This window comes from Sorex araneus, chromosome 5 (assembly GCF_027595985.1).
Source record: "Sorex araneus isolate mSorAra2 chromosome 5, mSorAra2.pri, whole genome shotgun sequence".
Taxonomy (NCBI): Eukaryota; Metazoa; Chordata; class Mammalia; order Eulipotyphla; family Soricidae; genus Sorex; species Sorex araneus.
The window spans coordinates 3548546-3565371 of record NC_073306.1 but is presented as its reverse complement, the minus strand read 5'-3'; the positions used below and the strand labels follow the sequence as shown (position 1 = coordinate 3565371).

The following is a 16826-nucleotide window of genomic DNA, read 5'->3' as shown; positions in this document are numbered from 1 at the left end:
GGTCCTTGGCCTTGATTTCCCCATCCCAAAAGGTGCGCAGACTCCCTCTAATGGAGCAGTGGGTCCTCGCTCCTCCCCGCCTCCCCAGGAACCCGGGATCCTGCCAACCACCTCTTGGGAAGGTAACACTAGTGAGGTTACAGGGCACCCCATTTGTCACCTGGAAGGGGAGAAAGAGCAAGGTGGAGGGAGGGAAGCTTTCTAGTTAAGGACAAAAGTCAAGTCAGGATTTGGGGGAGCCAGCCAGGGCAGGGGGCGGGGAGGAGTGAAGGAGGGGCCTGGCTCCTGGCCCCCTGCCTGGTGCAGGACAGTGCGCGTTCCCCCGAAAATCTCTCCGGCCCGCGGAGAGACAACAGTGGAAAGCGCTCCTAATTGGGTGGGTTCTGTGAGCGGTCCCGACCTGAGAATAAAACTGGTGAGGTTAGGAAGAAAGAGGCTCAAGACAACACATGCTGATCAAGAGCGTCTTTATTATCAGTCAGGCTGGTTTTATACCTTTCTTAGCAGGGGGTTGGTACGTGAGTTGTCAATCATCAGGGAAGTGTCTTCTCAGACCAAATAAGGAAAAGTTCGGGGTGTTCTTTGGTGGGCTTACAATATTCTCTAAGATATTCTCTAAGATATTCTCTAAGAGTTGAGAAATAGTGGGGAGGGGAAGACAAGGGTTTATCTGGCAGGAACATCTGTCAGGAGGAATGTACAAGGTTTCGTAAGCTAGAGTATGGCTTTTAGTGTAAAGGAAGGTATTCTACTCTACGGGCTCTTGGGGTCTCGTGGTTAACTGCCCTTGGCTACTTTTACTTCTAGAGGTTAGCTATTTCCTTTGTCACAAGGGCACCTGTGCCTCAGGTTATGCGAACACTGGTAATGGAATTTTCCGGTTTGTCCAGAGTAAAGGTTGAGGGGTCCTCTTTTGTTCAGGGTCCTGAACAGTCCCCAACGGGACAGATACTGGAACCTGGCCTGAAGTGGGGGTCTGCTTCCCTCACCCCACACTCAGCTGTTGGCTTTGCCTCGAGCCCCAGACGGAACTTCCGGGCAATGGGCGTCAGTGTGAGGGCGGCTGCTCCGGCCTCTGGGTTTCCCCTGGACCCCGACCACCAGCTGGCTGGAGGCCACATCTGGGGGACACTCGGGCCTGAGGCAGGTCTGGGCTGGCAACCATGTCCTGTACCCAGCAGGGTCCTGGCAGGAGGAGCCCAGGGGACGGTCTTGGGGGTGTGTTGGGACGGAGGCAGCCAGAAAGGACCCTCGAGCCTCAGCAAAGGCCAGAGGTCAGCTCCGAGTTCCCGGGGGGCCTCGGGACTCTTCGGCCTGTGAGATGCGGGGCGCGTGGTTGTGTGGACACTCGGACACAAGGTGATGGCCTGAGTGGGGGCAGGGAGGGGGAGAAGATGCATGGAGGGGTGGGTGGGTGGGTGGGTGGACGGATGGGTGGATAGGTAGGTGGGTGAGTGGGTAGATGGATGGGTAGGTGGGTGGATGGGTGAGTGGGTGGGTGGGGGATGGATGGGTGAGTGGGTGGGTGGGGGGATGGATGGGTGAGTGGGTGGGTGGGGGAATGGATGGATGGGTGAGTTGGTGGGTGAATGGGTGGATGGGTGGGTGGGTGGGTAGATGTGGATGTGTGGGGTGGGTGAGTGGATAGGTGGGTGGGTGGGTGGATGGATTAGTGGAAGAATGGATGGCTAATCTTAGGACTACTGGGCATAAAGAGAAATGTTAGCAGCATTGGGGGCCCCAAGGGAAGCCCCCAATCCTGTGACTTTCTGCTCACACCACCCATTCTCAGTGCTCCCAGCGGCTGGTGAGCATCTGAGCAGATGGCCCCAGAAGCTTCTTGGTTTGCTTGGGGGGGTGACTCACTCCTAAATTAAATTTAGAAATAGGGCCCCATTGGGGTGATTGTCCCCATCTCCAGAGCATCAGCCCACAATAGTGGAATTGTTATTTCTGCCATTAAGTTTTGGGGGTTGGTTGGTTTGTTTTGTGGTCACATCCAGCTGTGCTCAGAGCACTGCTGGCTGTGCGCTCAGAGGGGACTCTCTGGGTGCTAGGGATCTAATCCAGGTGGGCTGAGAGCCAGCACATGTGAAGGAAGCCCGGAAACTCTCAGTCGCTGTGGTGGGGCCAATCTAGCAAAGAAAGGGGCTTGAAAGCGAACAGCATTTGCAGCTAACAGGCGTGGGAAGTGCTGTGCACAGCCTCTGTCTCCCGGGCCCAGGGGCCAGGGAGGGAAACCGAGGCCCTGGGCCCATGAGGCCACTAGACATGGAGCTTCCATGTCACTAGACATGAGGTAATGGCAGAGGCTCTTACTGTTGCTGTATCGTGGGTTTGGGGGCTGTTATTCGTGCTGTATCAGGGTATTGGAAGGCTGTTACATTGTTGCTATATTGGGATATTGGGCTGTTATATTGTTTCTGTACTGGGATATTTGGGCTGTTATATTGTTGCTGTATTGGAGTTTGCTTTCACAAGTCCTTCATATTTCCAGAGTCCTGTGGGTCCTCACGTCCCCACTCTCTCTTTTAAGAGACTGCAGTGGACACGGCTCTGCTGCCCGGGACGAGAACAGGCAGGTGGACCCTCAGATGAGGAAAGCTTCTGGCCGAGGGCCTGGAGGGAGATGTTGCTTGAGGAAAGTCGTATGTTAGGACAAGGAAGTGGAGCATGGAGCCGGGGTTTGGGAGAGAAGAGGGGTGAGGCCAGCAGGCTCGGGGAGGCTGGGGCATGGACGGAGGGATGACGGTGGAGGGCTGAGCCTGGAAGCAGGAATCCAAGGGGCAGAAGCTTGCCCTTGACACGCTGGAGCGCTCCTCCAGGTGAGAAGGGAGAAGGGGGCTCCAGGGAGACCCCCAGACAGCTTCAGCCCATCCTGAGTTCCCTGGTGGGAGGTGGAACAGCCACCTCTGACCAGCTGAGAAAAACCTCGGAATAGGGGCCGGGGCGATAGCACAGTGGGTAGGGCGTTCGCCTTGCATGCGGCCAACCCAGGTTTGATCCCCAGCATCCCATATGGTCCCCCAAGCACTGCCAGGAGTAATTTCTGAGTGCAAAGCCAGGAGTAACCCCTGAGCATTGCTGGGTGTGACCCAAAAAGCAAAAAAAAAAAAAAAAGAAAAAAAGAAAAAAACAGCTCAGAATAGCAGCTCAGGGTCTCTCCCAAAGGCGTGAGGGGTCAGCAGTGCCCCGGCCCGGCCGGCTCAGGGAGCCCGTTGCCATTGGCTGAGGGGACAGTAGAGCCACAGTCGGGCTCTGGGCAACCCCTGCTGCTCCGTGGGCTGTGGGTTCCCTGTAGCTCCAGGCCCTCGCGCGCATCTTGTCTCTCTCTTACAGACACAAACACACACACATGTGGGCATCCTATGGGCTCTGGACCGTCATCTCTCTCACATACAGCACATACTACACGCATGCACACACACTCACACTCTCTGGCTTCCCTTGTCCCCGGGGCCCTGCTCCGGGCAGCCCACCCTCGACCCACACAGTTGGGGGCCAGCAGCTGACGCCCCGTGGACCCCAACCAGGGCTGTGGAAGGCGGGGGCGACTCTCCAGACTGCTCGGGCACACATGATGCCAGGGTCTCTCCTGGGCCCCACGGACCTTGGTAGAGGGCCACATGCACGCACACACACACACACACACCGAGAGGAGAACCTCTGGCAAAAAGTGGTTTTTATTGTTTGAAAAAGAGCGTCCAGGAGGGCACAGAAGTCTGGGCGGCCCGGGGCTTCCCCCGTGCCAGCGCCAGCGTCTCTGCAGCGAGGCCATCCACCTTGGCAGTGGGTGCTGAGGACGGGTCCCCATGAGAGACCGTAGGGGGCGCCTTCCCTTTCCGGACTGTGGTGGGGGAGGCCTGCGATCCTCATGAATGGACGGGGCTCTGCACTCGCCTCTGTCCGCCTCTCTGCGGGGTCCTGACCCCTTGCAGACCTCTGGAGGGCAGTGACGGGCCGTGGGGAGGAGATGGTCAGCTGAGGGGGTGCTGCCCGGGTCAGGGCCCGTCCAGAGCCGGGCAGGCCCCCTGGACAAGCTCCCACACCCGGGTTCCCCAGGATGGGGCAAACCCTGGCCGGTCAGCATGGTGGGCTCACGCGCCTGGACCCCTGAGCCGGGAGTGAACAGACAGCCCAGGGTCTGGGCATGCAGCCCCCGGGGCACGGAACATTCCAGGCTTGCTCCTGTCCAGGACAGCGACGTGAGGAACCTGCGGCCTGCATTCCGGCCAGAATGGGGGGGGGTCTTCTCTCCCACGGAAATTCACTGCCTGGGGGGGGGGCTTCCCTATCTAGCTGCCGCCTGCACCACACTGGTGTTCAGAGCGGCCCAGGGCAGAAAGTGGGGGCGCGAGAATCCAAGTAGGAACCCGCTGGAATTGCGGGCAGGGGACGGCGCTGCCCGCCAGAGCAGGACAGGCGGGGACCGTGCAAGGGCGCCCCCACGTGGCCAGAGGCGGCCTGGACACGTGACCCGCTGACACCCATCCTGGGGAAGCAGGGACCACCACAGACAGCGGCCGGGCACGGGCACCCCCTGAGGGGCGCCCCCGCCCCCGCAGACGGTCTGCACATTCACATCCTGGGGAAGTTTGAGGGTGAACTGAGCCCTGAGATTTGGGTTTTCTATCTTTCCCCTCCAGGATTTCGGGCTCCTGTGGAGGTTCCAGAAAGCTGGGGTCTGAGGGCGGGAGGCCCAGCCTGGCACTGCCAGGCTCCTTCCCCGGTTGGGGGGAGGGGGGGCGGGGCGCCCCCTGCTGCAGGAGCTGCCATGATGTCCCTCTGGGAAGGCCAGAGCGCCACCTGGTGCCCCAGCAGAGACCAAGGTCACGTGGGGACTAGGGGGGCCATCACAGATGCAGTGGCAGGAGGAGCAGGGGCGGGGCGCCCCGACGGACTGGGGGGATGGCAGTGCCTCTGCTCACGCGATTCCGTCCACTGAGTGGACACTGAGCACCAACAGCCCAGAGATCCGGGAACTATGGCTGAATGCACAGAGGGTTGCGGGGGAGGGCACCAGCCTGAGTCTGCAGTTCCCTGGGCTGGCTCTGCACAGAGGCCTGCACCCCTTTCTCTGCGGGAGCCAGCTGGAGGGTCACCTCCTCCAGAAAGCCTCCCCAGATGACTCCTAGCCTCTAACCTGAAACGCACTCCCGCCCCAAGTTCTGGATTTTAGTTTGCTGGTTTACGTGAACATCTGCTGGTGGTTCTCCCCTGACTCTGGCTTGAAGCTTCTCAAGGGCAGGGCACCGACCTCTGTGGTTCTGTATCTGCTTCCCACCGGGCAGAGCCCCCACTGCCAGAGACCGGGGTGGGCCCTCCTCTCCTCTCCCCCCACCCACTCCGGGTCCTGGCCCCGAGGGCAGGCGGTGGGACCCGCGGGTGGAGGGGACGGGAGGCCGGGAGCACGGGCCAAGGCCCCGGGGCCAGCCGGTCACCCCAGAAATGCCTCGTAGTCCATGTACCAGACCAGCTGGCCGGACGCGGGCTGCACGCCCGAGATGGGCCACTTGTGGGGCTGGCGGCCCACGCGGCTGACCAGCAGCGAGATCTCGCGCTTCATGCGGCCCAGGACTAGCACGGCCACGCGGCGCGCGCGGTTGATGAGCGGGAGGCTGAAGCTCATGCGCCGGTGCGGCCGCGCGGGGCTCTGGGTGAGCACCACCAGCGGCTCCCCATCCAGGCCGGCGGGCGAGTGCGGGAACAGGGAGGCCGTGTGCCCGTCGGGGCCCATGCCCAGCAGCACCAGGTCGAAGCTGCTGTTGCTGACCCGCGCGGCGATCTCCTGGGCGTAGAGCTGGGCGCCCCCGTCCTCCTCGGCGCAGAGCCGCTGGCGCAGGTGCACGGGCATGGGGTGCACGTTGGAGTGGGGGACCCCCGCGGGCCGCAGCAGGTGCGCCTGCAGGCTCTGGAAGTTGGACTCGGGGTCGCGCAGGGGCACGCAGCGCTCGTCCACCAGCCAGACGTGCGTGTGCGCCCAGGGGAAGGCGGGCTGCCGCCGGGCCAGCCACTGGAACAGCGCCACGGGGCTGGAGCCGCCCGACAGCGCCAGGTGGAACTCGCCCGCGCGCTGCACGGCCTCCTCGGCCGCCGCCTCCATGTCCTGGGCCAGCCGGGCGATCAGCTCCTCGGGCCACGCCGAGACCAGCTGGCCCTCGCGGTAGGTGGCCTGGAGCACCTGGAAGTCCCGGGGCAGCGGGGCGGGCCCCGGGCCGGACAGCAGCTGCTCCGGCTGCCGCTGGCAGAAGGCCAGCTGGGCGTCGCTGAGCTCGAAGTCCAGCAGGGGCCCGCTGTCGGCGCCCCCCGGGTAGAGGCGGGGCGCCTGCCCGGCCAGGCTGTCCAGCAGCGGCGTCCAGAAGCCCCAGGAGGCCAGCAGGCTCTCCGTGGTGACGAAGGCCTCCTGGCGGCCGTGGAAGATTCGGGAGATGAGGCTGGCGTGGGCGTCCTGCTCCCTCACCGGCCTGTAGGCGTAGAAGTCGGCCAGCGGCCGGCCGAAGAGCTGCAGGCCGGGCCGGTCCTCCAGCTCTGTCCAGCCCTGGGCGGGCAGGGCGGGTCTGAAGAGGTTCCTGCTGACCAGCACGGCGGGGCTGCCCAGCTCGCCGTGGCCAATGTAGAAGACGAGCTGGCGGGGCAGGCAGGGGCTCTGCGCGGGGTCCCACCGCCTCGCGCTCTGCACGCAGTGGGCCTGGTTCCGGAACAGGACGCGCACGTAGCCCACTCGCTCGTCCAGGGCTTTGCCGGCCATCAGGATGAAGGGCACGCCCTCCCAGCGGGCAGTGTCCACGTGGACGAGGACGCCTGAGGGGACAGGGGCCCCAGGAGGTGACTCTCTGCGCCCCCAGCCCCTCCCCCCAGGGCTCCAGGCAGTGCAGACCAGGAGGGGGCTCCTGACGCCCCCCACTCCAGCAGTCTGCACAGCCTTTGGGGGGGAGCAGGGGCAAAGGGGGTCCAGGCCAGGGGTCAGGTGTAAAGTAGGACCCAGGGGCCGGAGCACAGTACAGCAGGGCCTTTGCCTTGCACGCAGCCAACCCGGGTTCAAACCCCGGCATGCTGCAGGGCGCTTGGAGCACCCCCAGGAGTGACTTCCATGCAGAGCCAGGAGTGACCCCTGAGCACAGTCAGGTGTGACCCAAAGAAACAAAAAGGGCCCATGAAGAGGGACCCAGCGCAGGAGGCAAGCCCAGGTGTGCCCAGGTGTGCCCCCATCTCCTCTGTTTCTCCTTGGGACAGGGCGCCCCCACCCTGTGCCTCAGGGCTCGTGTGCAGGGTGGGAGGTGGGGACAGTGGCTGGCACCAGCCAGGGCTGGGGAATCTGCAGCCTGGGAGCCCGCCCGCAGCTGCAGGGCTCGGGCCAGCCTGGCACTGCCCGCCGTGGCCGGGCGCCACCGCCACGGGAAGCCCCGCGGAAGAGGCCGGCTCCACAGGGGCCAAGGGGCAGCCCCGGGCCTCACGCCTGCCGGGCGTCCTTCCCCGTGCCCGGGGGCAGCTCACCTGCGAAGGTGGGCGTGAGGCTCTGGAAGTCGGCGGGCCGCTGCAGCTCCTGGCGCACCTGCTGGCCATAGGCCTGGTACTGGCCCAGCACGGCGCCGTCCCTCTGCGGCGCCCGCAGTGCCCGCAGGGCCTGCAGCTTGCGCTCCTGCACGGCCTCCAGGCTGCTGACGTTCCGGGGCAGCTCCATGGCCACGAGGGCGAGGACCTCGGTCAGGTGGTTCTGCAGGACGTCCCGGATGACGCCGTACTCCTCGTAGAAGCTGAGGCGGCCTGCGGGGCCGGGCGGGGCTGTTAGGGGGGCGCCAGGAGCACCCGCACGCGCCCACCCCCACCAAGAGCCTAGCGAGGGCGCAGCCTCCACAGACGGACAGACGGATGAGATGCCGGCGCCCTCCCCACCTCGCCCTCTAACCTGCTCCCACCTCGCCCTCTAACCTGCTCCGGGGCCCAACAGAGGGGGGCTCTGTCTCCCTCGTCCCGCCACTCTGGGCGCTGTGTGACCCCGCACTCCTCTCTCTGCTCCCCTCGGCACCCCCAAATCTGCCTGCCGTCCACACCCGTGACTCCTGCCCTTGGCTCAGTTCCCCGGAGCTTCGGCCCGGTCTCTGCTCTGCAGCGGGCCCGAGGCTGTCCCGGAGTGACCCGTCAGAGCCCCCGAGGGCGCCCCCCCCTCTGCCTTCCAGAATTGCCCCACCTCGGGCTGCTCTCCATCCTGCTCGCCCTTCTCTGCCTCAGTTTCCCACTCCTGAGTCCTCGCTGGCTTGGGGACTCGCTTTCATTATAATTTTACATGGTGAGAAACTGGGGGTCCCCTGAGCATTGCCAAGGAGGGCCCAAAGAGAAAGACTCAGAGCTGGGGCAGCGGGGAGGGCGCTTGCCTGGCACGCAGCCGCGCCGGGTTCAATTCCCAGCACCGCAGAGGTCCCCTGAGCACTGCCAGGAGTGAGCCCTGAGCACCTCGGGGTGTACTGCGCCCTTCCCCCAATTCAGTGGATGGGCGCTGAGTGGGCACAGCAGCCACCTCGTGAGCAGGGACGCCGGGCAGCCGTGCCCAGGGCGCTGTCCCCAGCGACACACGTCCGTCCTAGAGACGGTTCTGCGTCTTTGGGGCTTCCCCGAGACTCCGTGGTTTTCTGCCGGGGACCAACGCTGGCCACACAGCAGTGACACGGGGAGACCCCCCTTCCTACCTCTATCTCACAAGCACCGGGAGGGAGAGCACTGGGGTGCGTGGGGCATGACATGTGAAGACTGGGCGGGGCTTGGGCTTATGTGCGTGTCGTGAACACGTGTGGAAACGGGGTGCGAGGGGTGAGGAGGGGTGCGCACAGAGGCGGCTCTGAGTGGGTCCAGGGTCAGGCGCTGTGTGTGTGTGCGCGCACGGGGGTGGGGGGGGGGTTGGCCCCTCACAGCAGACTCCGTTCACACAGACGGGGGCCTGGAGCCACCCGCTCTTTTGAGGTTCTCACTGACGGCGGCCCTCGGGGTCAGTCGGGAAAATCTCACGTGCCTTAACACGCCCTGAATTAACAAGTCAGCCAGACACTTCAGACCCGCGCCCCAGAGAAGCCCAGGCATGACGTGCTGCCCCCCTGCTCCTGGGCTCCCGGTGGGGGGTGACCCCGAGAACAGCCTCCCCGAGGCAAGGAGTCGCCTGAAGGGAAAACAGCAAACCAGCTCGATCTGAGGGGCAGGACGGCAGAGGCCGCCAGGGAGAGTTCCAGAAGAGGCAGGGGGCGTGGGAAGGAGCAAGGGAAGGTGCAGGGGCCTGGGGTCCCGCAGGCCCAGGGCCAGGCGAGGTGGGGACGCTGCTCTGGGATGGCTGAGGAAGAAAAGGGCAGCGGCACCCCGCACCCCCACTGCACAGGCAGGACCGGGAAACGCGCCGGTGTGGGGCGTGAGGTGTGCAGGTGTGAGGTGTGACGTGTGGGGTGTGGATGTTCATGGTGTGGATGTGGGGTGCAGGTGTGAGGTGTGGGTGTTCGGGGGGCGGGTGTGAGGGGTGTGTGTGGGTGTTCAGGGTATGGGTATAAGGTGTGAGGTGTGGGTGTGGGGTGCGGGTACGAGGTGTGGGGTGTGGGTGTGACGTGTGGGTGTAAGGTGTGGGTGTGAGGTGTGGGATGTGAGGTGTGGGGTGCAGGTGTGGGTGTGGGGTGCAGGTGTGGGGTGTGAGGTGTGGGTGTGGGGTGTAGGTGTGAGGTGTGGGTGTGGTGTGTGGGGTACAGGTGTGAGGTGTGGGTGTGTGGTGCAGGTATGAGTGTGAGGGGTGTGGGGTGCAGGTGTGAGGTGTGGGTGTGGGGTGCAGGTATGGGATGCAGGTGTGGGTGTGGGTGCGGGTGCGGGTATGGGGTGTGGGTGCCGGGGTGCGTGTCCGAGTGAGGGCGGTGCGTGTGGGGGGGTCCCCGCGGGCCTGGGCGCAGCTGAGTCTGGGTGTGGGCACTGGCCCGTGTCTGCTCCCCCCCCGCCGCTCATCAGCTCTCCGGGTCTCTCTGGGCCTGGGGCCTATTTTTAGCCTCCCGGAGGGCCCCCTGCTGCGGCTTCCAGGGGCTTCATTTCAAGCTTCAGGGAGCGCCCGCCCGCCAGATCCTTCACTCACCCTCCCCGGGCTCCGGCGCCCACCCCGGCCGGCCCAGCAGCAGGGGGGGTAGTCAGGGATGACCCCCGCTGAGCTGATTTTCCTGAAAACATGACTGACACCCAGGGTCCTTTCCTGGAGGGGGTGGAGGAGGCCCCCTCCCCCCTCCCCCCTCCCCTCCCCCCACCCGGTGCACGGGTGAGGACAAGAAACGCCGGTCTGGGCCACCTCAAGGAGAAAACCCCCAAACATGGCTCCATCCTGTCAAGGGCCCGTCTGAGGTCACAGGACCCCAGTGGGACCCCCGGGACTTTCCCCTCATGCACACGGCCCCTCAAAGCTCTGAAGACCAGAGCAGTGGGGGGGGGGGGCGGGGGCACCCGGGCGAGGGGCAGCTTCTGGAAAGCCCCTGCCGGGAACCCCCAGGAACCGCCCCCGCGAGTCCCGCCCGGGTCTGGCACTCCTGCTGCGCCCTCCCCCGTCAGGGGAGCCCCCACTGAGCGGCCAGCTGCCCCGGGGGGCTTAACTCGGGCACGGTCGCCCTCGGGACGGGGGCTGTGTCTCCATGTGTTTTGCTGTTCTTGTTTTCGGGGCCACACCTGGTGATGCTCAGGGCTCACTCCCGGCTCTGCTCCCAGGGATCACCCCTGGTGGGGCTTCCGGGGACCAGAAGGGATGCCAGGGATCGAACCCGGAAAGCCCGCCTTTCCGACTCTCAGTGCTCTTCCCGCTGGACTCTCGCTCCAGCCTCATGCCGATGTTTTAGAGCTTCTCACAAACTCCTGAAGATGGCGCAGGCTGCAGCAACCAGGTCTGGGCACAGGGGTCCCCTGCAACTCCCCCCCCCCAGTCTCTGGAGGGCCTGGACAGGCCTTTGGGCAGGAGGGGAGGGAGCAGGAGGGACCAGGCACCACCCCCTCCTCGCCAGCCTGGAAGGGAATGAGGTTCCCACTGGTAAAACATCGCCCCTCAAAATGCAGCCCCAACCTGAGCCCCAGGGCTGGGCACTGGACGTGGAGCTGGACACTGCGGTGCTGGACACGGAAGCCTGGCCCCTGGGTCAGAGCCCTTTCAGCACTGCCAGCCTCCCGGTGGACAGGACCGTGGGAAGCGCTTAGGGGTGCTAGGAAGAGGGGTGCCCTGCGGGGTCAGCACGGGGTGAGGCAGCACTGTCCCCCTTTCTGGCTGCCTCCCGTCCTGCTGTGGGGGACACGGGGTCCCCAGCGGGGACAGCCCTCTCCTTCCTCCCAGCCCGGCCCAGGAGCTCCACAGAGCGCCCCAGTGGGCCGAGGGACAGGAAGGCTGGCCAGGGAGGGCCTGGAGGTCAGGGGCCCCTGGGCCCGGGGAACTTGACCGCAGGCCCTTGAGGAAGGACCCCTCCTGCCCGCCTTTCCGACAGCACCCCCAGTGGCTGCGCGTGGCACTGCACGGCTGCGCCATGAGGCTGGGTTGACACCTGGCCAAGGTCGCTCTGGCCGGCCGTGACCAGGTCGGGCCAGCGGCTTCGGGAGAGGAGGCCAGGGACTGGGGCATCGGCGACTCTCAGGGGCTCGCAGGGCCCGGCTTCCCAGAGGGACCGCCCGGAGGGGTGGGAGCCAGGCCTCCTCCCCCCACCCCCCGTCTCTCGGGCCTGCCAAGGCGGCGGCCACACGGCCACTCCGGGCCAGAGGCTGCGGCAGAAAGGAAGGAAAAGCACAGCAGCAGAGGAGGGAGGGAGGAGGCTGGGGAGATGCCGCCACCCTCTGTGCGGTGTACCAACGACCTTGCGGCTCCCAAGGCCGGTCCCGGGCCTGCTGCGGGGGGAAGCACCGCCCGTCCACCCGGGGACCCGGCCTCCCTGCGGGGGCTAGCACTGCCCCCGACCCGCCCGGGACCCCTGTGCCCACCAGGACAGGCAGCCAGGCAGGTGTGCGGGGAGGGGCCCTGCGGGTGTCTGCAGGGTCCCTCCCCTTCCTCATCCGAACTAGCTTCCGCAGGGCCCCGGGGGACGACTCCAGAGCAGGACCCTGAGGGACGGGGTGCGAGGGGCGGGCGGGGGGCAGACAGCGTTGGCCTGTGTCCCCGGGGCTGGACAGGCACCGTCTCGGCCTAGGGTGCGACCTCAGCAAGACCCAGCTGGGCGGCCTGAAGGCACCAGAGAAAACCCTGGGTGGGGGGGCCCCCGGCCGAGGGGAGCAGCCCGGGACCCTCCCTCCCCGCAGACCCACAGCCCTGTCAGCGGGACCCGGCTCGGGCCGACCCTGCCGATCCCACCCGCCCGGGCGTCTGCCAGGCTGCCCCGCCTCCTGCTCTCCTCTCTCGAGACCCCAGGGCCTTTGCGGGAAGGGCAGAGCCAAGCAGCAGGAACCGGGAACGGGGCCGAGGGGTGGCTGGAGGGGACCTCGGCTCTTCCCCAACCCAAGGGGCCCAGGAGGGGCTGTTGGACACAGGGGGGGAGTCCTGGGGCCTGGCCCGCCCAGACTGTGACCGTGATGGGGACCCCCAGCACAGAGGGGCGGAGCCAGCCCCTCCCCAGCCCAGCACCAGGCCAGCACCTAGTGCTGTCCCCCTGCAGGAAAGTGGCCCCAGGCCCAGGAGGAAACTCAGAGCCAGAGCCTGGGGAGAACCTCATGAGACCCCCAGGTGTACTGCAGGGGGCTCTTCAGATCCGGGCCCAGACGAGGTCAGCACTGTCCCCCCAAGGCCTTCCCCTCCCCCACAGCACTGCCCTGCCCCCGCAGTAAACTTAGGGGTCCTGAGACCAGAGGGCTCCTTCCCCCAAGCCGCCACAGTGCTCTGGATGCTTCTAGTAGCCCTAGGAGGGCGGGAAGGAGGAAACCAAGAGGATCAGGGGGGAAAAGAGACACAGGCCGATGCCCACCCGTCAGGGGGACAGAGAGAGACACATGGGCCGCAGTGCCCCCCCCCACACACACAGGGGGACGACAGAGAGGTGGGGGGGAGAGAGGGAAAGAGAGAGAGGCCGCGGTGCCCACCAGCATGGGGCCAGGCTGCAGTGGACGTAGCACCCACCCCCTCCTGCAGGACCTGCTGTCGGCACCCCCAGAAGGCCTTGTTCCTCCTCCCCTCCTCCCTGCTCCTCCTCCCCCTCCTCCCTGCTCCTCCCCCCGCTCTGTCTCTGGAGCCCAGCCCTGTGACACTCACTGAGGGTGGGGGGAGGATGTGGTTCTGTGCTGGGCGGCGGGCGGGCTGCTGGGCCACCTTGTGCAGAGCTGAGAGCCAGGGGGGGGCACGCCAGGGAGGGCGCCCACCCGGGGCGGCTGCCTCCCTGCCCCGGGGCCCGGCACCCCCACTCACTGCTGCTGTTGGGCCCACAGGGGCGCACAGCACAGCAGACCTGCGGAGGGGGGCGGACGCACACCCCGGCCGCCCCCCCACCCCACGAGCACCCAGAAGCCCCAGCGCCTGCGGAGGGGGAGGGGCCGGGGTGGCCCTCGCCCACCTTCTGCGCCCAGCGTCTCCTTCAGGACGATCTCCACGCGCTCCACGTGGTGCCGGCTCCACAGCGGCTCCAGGGCCTCGCGGTTCTGGTCCCGGAAAGGCAGGATCTGGGCCACGGCCTGTGGGAGGGGCGGTGGGCCCTGTGCTCGGGCGGGGGCCGCTCCCGAGGCCGGGGTGAGGGACCCCCGCCCGGTGCAGGACGCACAGTGCTTCATCCCGGCACCACTGACTCTGAACTCTGTACTGGGGGCCTGGGGGCCACCCGGGGTGCAGGGGCCAGTCCCGGCCTCTGCTCGGGGGTCCCTCCCGGGGACAGCAGGGGACCCTGCGTTGCCAGGAGCAGAGCCTGCGGCCCAGCCTTTGTGCCGCCTGTCGGCACAGCCTTGCTCGGCCCGCCGGGCTCGCTCCAGCTACTTCGCTCGAGTTTTGCACCAGAGGGGCCGGAGCGATAGCACAGCGGGGAGGGCGTTTGCCTTGCACCCAGATGACTTGGGTTCGATCCCCGGCGTCCCATATGGTCCCCCGAGCACCGCCAGGAGTAATTCCTGAGTGCAGAGCCAGGAGTAACCCCTGTGCATCCTGGGTGTGGCCCAAAAAGCAAAACAACAACAACAAGAAAGCTTTGCACCAGAAACGGAGCAAGAGGGCTGGGGAGGTGCTGGGTGACCCAGCACAGCGGGTCCCCGAGGGGCGGGAGACTCCTGAGGGGATGTGGGTCTTTCCTTCGCTGTGCCTCTAGGGTGAGGTCTGGGGTGCCTGGAGGGGGGGGGGCGGGATGCCCCGCCCTGGGGGCCTGGTCTGCTCGCAGCCAGCTGGCATGGGGTGCCCTCTGCCGGGGTCCAGGGAGGCCTGTGCGGCAGGGGGCTGGCCGAGACCCCCGCTCAGGCCGTTTCTCTGAGCTCTGTGTCCGGTTGGGCTTGGGCCGGAGGGGCCACACCCAGGGGTGCGAGGTGGCTCCTCTCCACCCTGTGCTGGGGGCGACGTGCCCGGCCCCCGCCCCCTGAGCCCCCTAGTCCCCGCTCCAGGCTCAGGCCTGGTTCCAGCCTGCTGGGTCCCAGGAGAACTCGGGAAGGAAAAGGCCCGGAGCGACAGCAGTGGGTGTGCGGCGAGCAGGGCCGCCTGAGCCGATACCCAGCCCCTGCTGGACACAGGAGACCCAGGGCCAGGCCGAGGCCAGGGGACACGGCCCTCCCCACCCCCCGCCCCCCACCTCTCCCACAGTGCTCGGGCCGGATCCTCTCTGGGCCCAGCGGCGCCCGCTCACCTGCTTGCCCAGGTAATGGTCCACCCGGTACATCTCCTCCTCCCGGAAGAAGCCGCCGAGCTCGGCAGCCAGCTGCTGGGCCGAGACGTGGTCGTGGCCGAAGGGCTTCTCGAAGACCACCCGCAGCCAGGCGCCGGGGCCCGGGCGGCAGCTGCCGTTGATGTTCCGGGCGATGTCCGCGTAGGCGAAGGGCGGCACGGAGAAGTAGAAGACCCGGCCGAGCTCACGGCCGCCCCCCTGCCGCACCCGGGCCTCGATGTCACCGCTCAGCGCCACGTAGTCCTCGGGCGTCTTCAGGCACCGGTACTGGCTCAGCTGCCGGAACTGGGCCTGGAGGTCCGCGCAGCGCGGGGCGGCCAGGCCCGGGGGGCAGGCGAGGGTCTCTAGGATGTCGGCCAGCAGGGCCTGGCCCTGCTCGGGGGGCGCGAGCGCGCAGCCGTGGAAGCTGAGGCTGCGGCCCCGGCCCGCCTCGTCCAGGTACAGCTGGAACAGGCCCTGCCACAGGTACTTCCGGGCCAGGTCCCCGGTGGCGCCCAGCAGGGTGACGGACACGTGGCCTCCCGGCTCCTGGGCCCGCAAGCAGCCCAGGAGGCCGAGGCACAGGGCGGCGGCCGCGAGCATCGTCCTGAGGTCCCTGGAGCAGGGAGAGATGCAGGGACGGGTCAGTGTCCGTGCCGGGGCCAAGGTGACGAACACCCCCCACGGGCACAGACCAGAAACCAGCGCCCACGGCCTCCCGGCGGCTCAACAGCACTTCCCCGGGCACCGGGTGAAGGGCACAGGGCTGCCGGGACTCTCACTGGGCTCCCGGCACCAAGTGGCCCAGCTCCCCCGTCGCTGGTGCTGGCCGTGCCGGGGCGGGGGGCGGGGGGAGACCAGTGCGGCGGGCGGGGGGGGGAGCATGCAAATACCATCCCTGTCTGCAGACACAACGGGGGCAGCAGTGGGCAGCGCTGCAGCTGTTTCGCCGGCCCAGGCCTGGCTCCCGCGGCTTCCTCGGGCATCGGTGCTGGCCCAGCCTGCAGGTTCCGCTCACCCGGGCACCCGCCCCTCAGCCAGGGCTGAGAGGGGCTCACGCAGGAGCACCGGAAACAGGGGCGTGGGGTTGGAGATCATCGACCCAGCCAGCAGGATGCAGGGAAAGGACCAGGAAAACCCCCACCTGGGCCCAGGGAGGGGCCGAGGGAGCCGAGACAGGTGGGCGCCAGGTCAGCCGGTCGATTTCGTTGGTCATTTATTTATTTATTTATTTATTAAGTTTTGTGCCACACACAGGGCTTATCCCTGGCTCTGAGCTCAGGGATCACCTGAGCGATGCTCGGGGGGACTAAAGTGGTGCCGGAGTGAGCCCAGGTCGATGGCGTGCAGGGCAAGTGCCCTCCCAGCGGCAACTGAGCTCCGGCCCTAACTGGCCGTTTTAAATCTCTCCCAACACACAGCCAGTCAAAACAGATGGGGGGGGGTGTTAAGGGAGGGCAACAGTGAGTCAGGAAAGAAAGCTGCAGCTGGGCGGCCCCCCCAGGGCCCCATATGCGCCCCCCGCAGAGAGTGGGCGGCAGAAGCCCCTCTGTGTGCACGTGGCTAGGAGTGAGGGGGCAGGGGCCACGGCCACGGGCCTGGGGGACCGCGCAGTGACAGACCATGAAGCCCGGCGTGGACATCAGGGGTAACACAGCCGGGACATAGAAACTGGAGGGGGGGGTGTCCAAAACGACCTTTTTGTTCCTTTTTTTGTGTTTTGGGGACACACCTGGCAATGCCAGTTACTTCTGCACTCAGGAGTCACTCCTGGTGGGGCTCATATGCGATGCCGGGGATCGAACTCGGGTCAGCCGTGTGCAAGGGAAGCGCCTGCCTGCTGTGCTATCGCTCCAGCCCCAAACGACCTTCTGTTTTGGGTTTTTTTTTTTTTAATATTTTTTCTTTTTGGGTCACACCTGGCGACGCACAAGGGTTACTCCTGGCTCTGCACTCAGGAATTACTCCTGGCAGTGTTCGGGGGACTCTGGGATGCCGGGGATCGAACCCAGGTTGGCTGCTGTACTACCACTC

At 66.3% G+C, this 16826-nt stretch overlaps 1 protein-coding gene across 4 annotated transcripts in view; it reads right to left on the bottom strand.

The window, feature by feature from the left end:
- Positions 1-5289: 5289 nt before the first annotated feature.
- The window catches only part of H6PD (hexose-6-phosphate dehydrogenase/glucose 1-dehydrogenase), an 18151-nt gene continuing 6614 nt past the window's right edge, over positions 5290-16826 (bottom strand). For all 4 annotated transcript variants that reach the window (XM_055138976.1, XM_055138977.1, XM_055138975.1 and 1 more), the window contains 4 exons: positions 14775-15408; positions 13512-13629; positions 7495-7764; positions 5290-6801 (listed from right to left, as the gene is read on the bottom strand). In XM_055138976.1, the coding sequence (XP_054994951.1) occupies positions 5438-6801; positions 7495-7764; positions 13512-13629; positions 14775-15408 (2386 nt within the window). In that variant the 3' untranslated portion in view covers positions 5290-5437. The remainder of the gene's footprint in view (positions 6802-7494; positions 7765-13511; positions 13630-14774; positions 15409-16826) is intronic.